Source organism: Chlorocebus sabaeus, chromosome 1 (assembly GCF_047675955.1).
Source record: "Chlorocebus sabaeus isolate Y175 chromosome 1, mChlSab1.0.hap1, whole genome shotgun sequence".
NCBI classification, from domain to species: domain Eukaryota; kingdom Metazoa; phylum Chordata; class Mammalia; order Primates; family Cercopithecidae; genus Chlorocebus; species Chlorocebus sabaeus.
Genome location: NC_132904.1, coordinates 16,738,366 through 16,740,271, shown reverse-complemented (window position 1 = coordinate 16,740,271; position 1,906 = coordinate 16,738,366). Strand labels below are relative to the sequence as shown.

At 38.9% G+C, this 1,906-nt stretch overlaps 1 protein-coding gene across 1 annotated transcript; it reads left to right on the top strand.

The window, feature by feature from the left end:
* The first annotated feature begins 445 nt into the window (after positions 1–445).
* Positions 446–1,417, top strand: LOC103235783 (olfactory receptor 4C15). Its single transcript, XM_007998872.3, has one exon. It carries the CDS (start codon positions 446–448, stop codon positions 1,415–1,417), a length of 972 nt encoding a protein of 323 aa, XP_007997063.3.
* The last annotated feature ends 489 nt before the right edge of the window (positions 1,418–1,906 follow it).

Genomic DNA, 1,906 nt, shown 5'->3' with positions numbered 1-1,906 from the left:
TATCCCTGCTCTGATTTCATGCCAATGGCAGGAATAAGTAAGTTACAATGCTCTTTCTCTCATAATTGAGAGGTAACTTCAGAATACTTCTCAATAATTCACACCAGGAAGCCACTAGTAAATGATCAAAGCTGGCATTTGATATGAAAACTCTTTCTCTTCTCTTCTCTACCACATATCCTTTTGCCATATTGAACCTCTGGTTGTTTTCAAGTATTCTTTAAATTATCTCCATCATAATTCTGCCTGATATGTCAGTGCTACCTCCAAGAATTTCTAATTTATGTTTTCAGTGACAACAGAAGCACTCAATAATTTTGCATATGGATGTACCAACTTGTTGATGACTATGATACTACAAATTGATTTGAAACAAATTTTACTTTGTCCTAATTGCAGATTCTACATGATCCCTGTTGGAGCTTTCATCTTTTCCTTGGAAAACATGCAAAACCAAAGCTTTGTAACTGAGTTTGTCCTCCTGGGACTTTCACAGAATCCAAATGTTCAGGAAATAGTATTTGTTGTATTTTTGTTCGTCTACATTGCAACTGTTGGGGGCAACATGCTAATTGTAGTAACCATACTCAGCAGCCCTGCTCTTCTGGGGTCCCCTATGTACTTCTTCTTGGGCTTCCTGTCCTTCCTGGATGCGTGCTTCTCATCTGTCATCACCCCAAAGATGATTGTGGACTCCCTCTATGTGACGAAAACCATCTCTTTTGAAGGCTGCATGATGCAGCTCTTTGCTGAACACTTCTTTGCTGGGGTGGAGGTGATTGTCCTCACAGTCATGGCCTATGATCGTTATGTGGCCATTTGCAAGCCCTTGCATTACTCTTCTATCATGAACCGGAAGTTCTGTGGCATTCTGATGGGGGTAGCCTGGACAGGGGGCCTCTTGCATTCCATTATACAAATTCTTTTTACTTTCCAGCTTCCCTTTTGTGGCCCCAATGTCATCGATCATTTTATGTGTGACTTGTACCCGCTACTGGAGCTTGCCTGCACTGATATTCACATCTTTGGCCTCTTGGTGGTCATCAACAGTGGGTTTATCTGCATCATAAACTTTTCCTTGTTGCTTGTCTCCTATGCTGTCATCTTGCTCTCTCTGAGAACCCACGGTTCTGAAGGGCGCTGGAAAGCTCTCTCCACCTGTGGATCTCACATTGCTGTTGTGATTTTGTTCTTCGTCCCATGCATATTTGTATATGCACGACCTCCATCTGCTTTTTCCGTTGACAAAATGGTGGCAATATTTTACACCATCTTAACTCCCTTGCTCAATCCTCTGATTTACACTTTCAGGAATAAGGAAGTAAATCAGGCCATGAGGAGAATATGGAACAGATTGATGGTGGTTTCTGATAAGAAAGAAAATGTTAAACTTAAAAAAATCCAAAGTTATGAGTAAAAAAGGTCAAAATGATCTTAAGTAAAAACTTAATGAGATATACCTTTCATGGCAAGATATAAAGTAATGCTAGAAAAAAAGCATTAATGTGGGATCAGAAAAATTATGTTTCCACCCTCAGGTCATTCATCAACTCTGAGCTGGCAACTCCGTATTCTCATGTTCAAACTGAAGAGAGTTGAATTTTATGCATAGTTGGGATTTAATAATAAAAAAAGAATGACGAGAAAAATTATTTGTTAGACTGCTGGGAATTCACTTCCTGATTTAGAAAAAAACCTTTGTGGAGGAAAGACACACATATCCTGCAGAATAGGAAGAGAAATTTACTCAAACTTACATTTCAAGTAAGAAGTTTATATTTAGGACATTGTTGTCAGTGATTCTAATGAAACAAACAAACAAAAAAAATTCAGGACTCAAGAAGGGCGCAGACCAGAGCATTTGCAGAACCTCAAATGTGGGTTTTTCTGTATTATATGATTCCAT

Excerpts from the sequence above, each read along its gene's own strand:
- LOC103235783 (XM_007998872.3), top strand. The coding sequence starts at position 446 with ATGCAAAACCAAAGCTTTGTAACTGAGTTTGTCCTCCTGGGACTTTCA.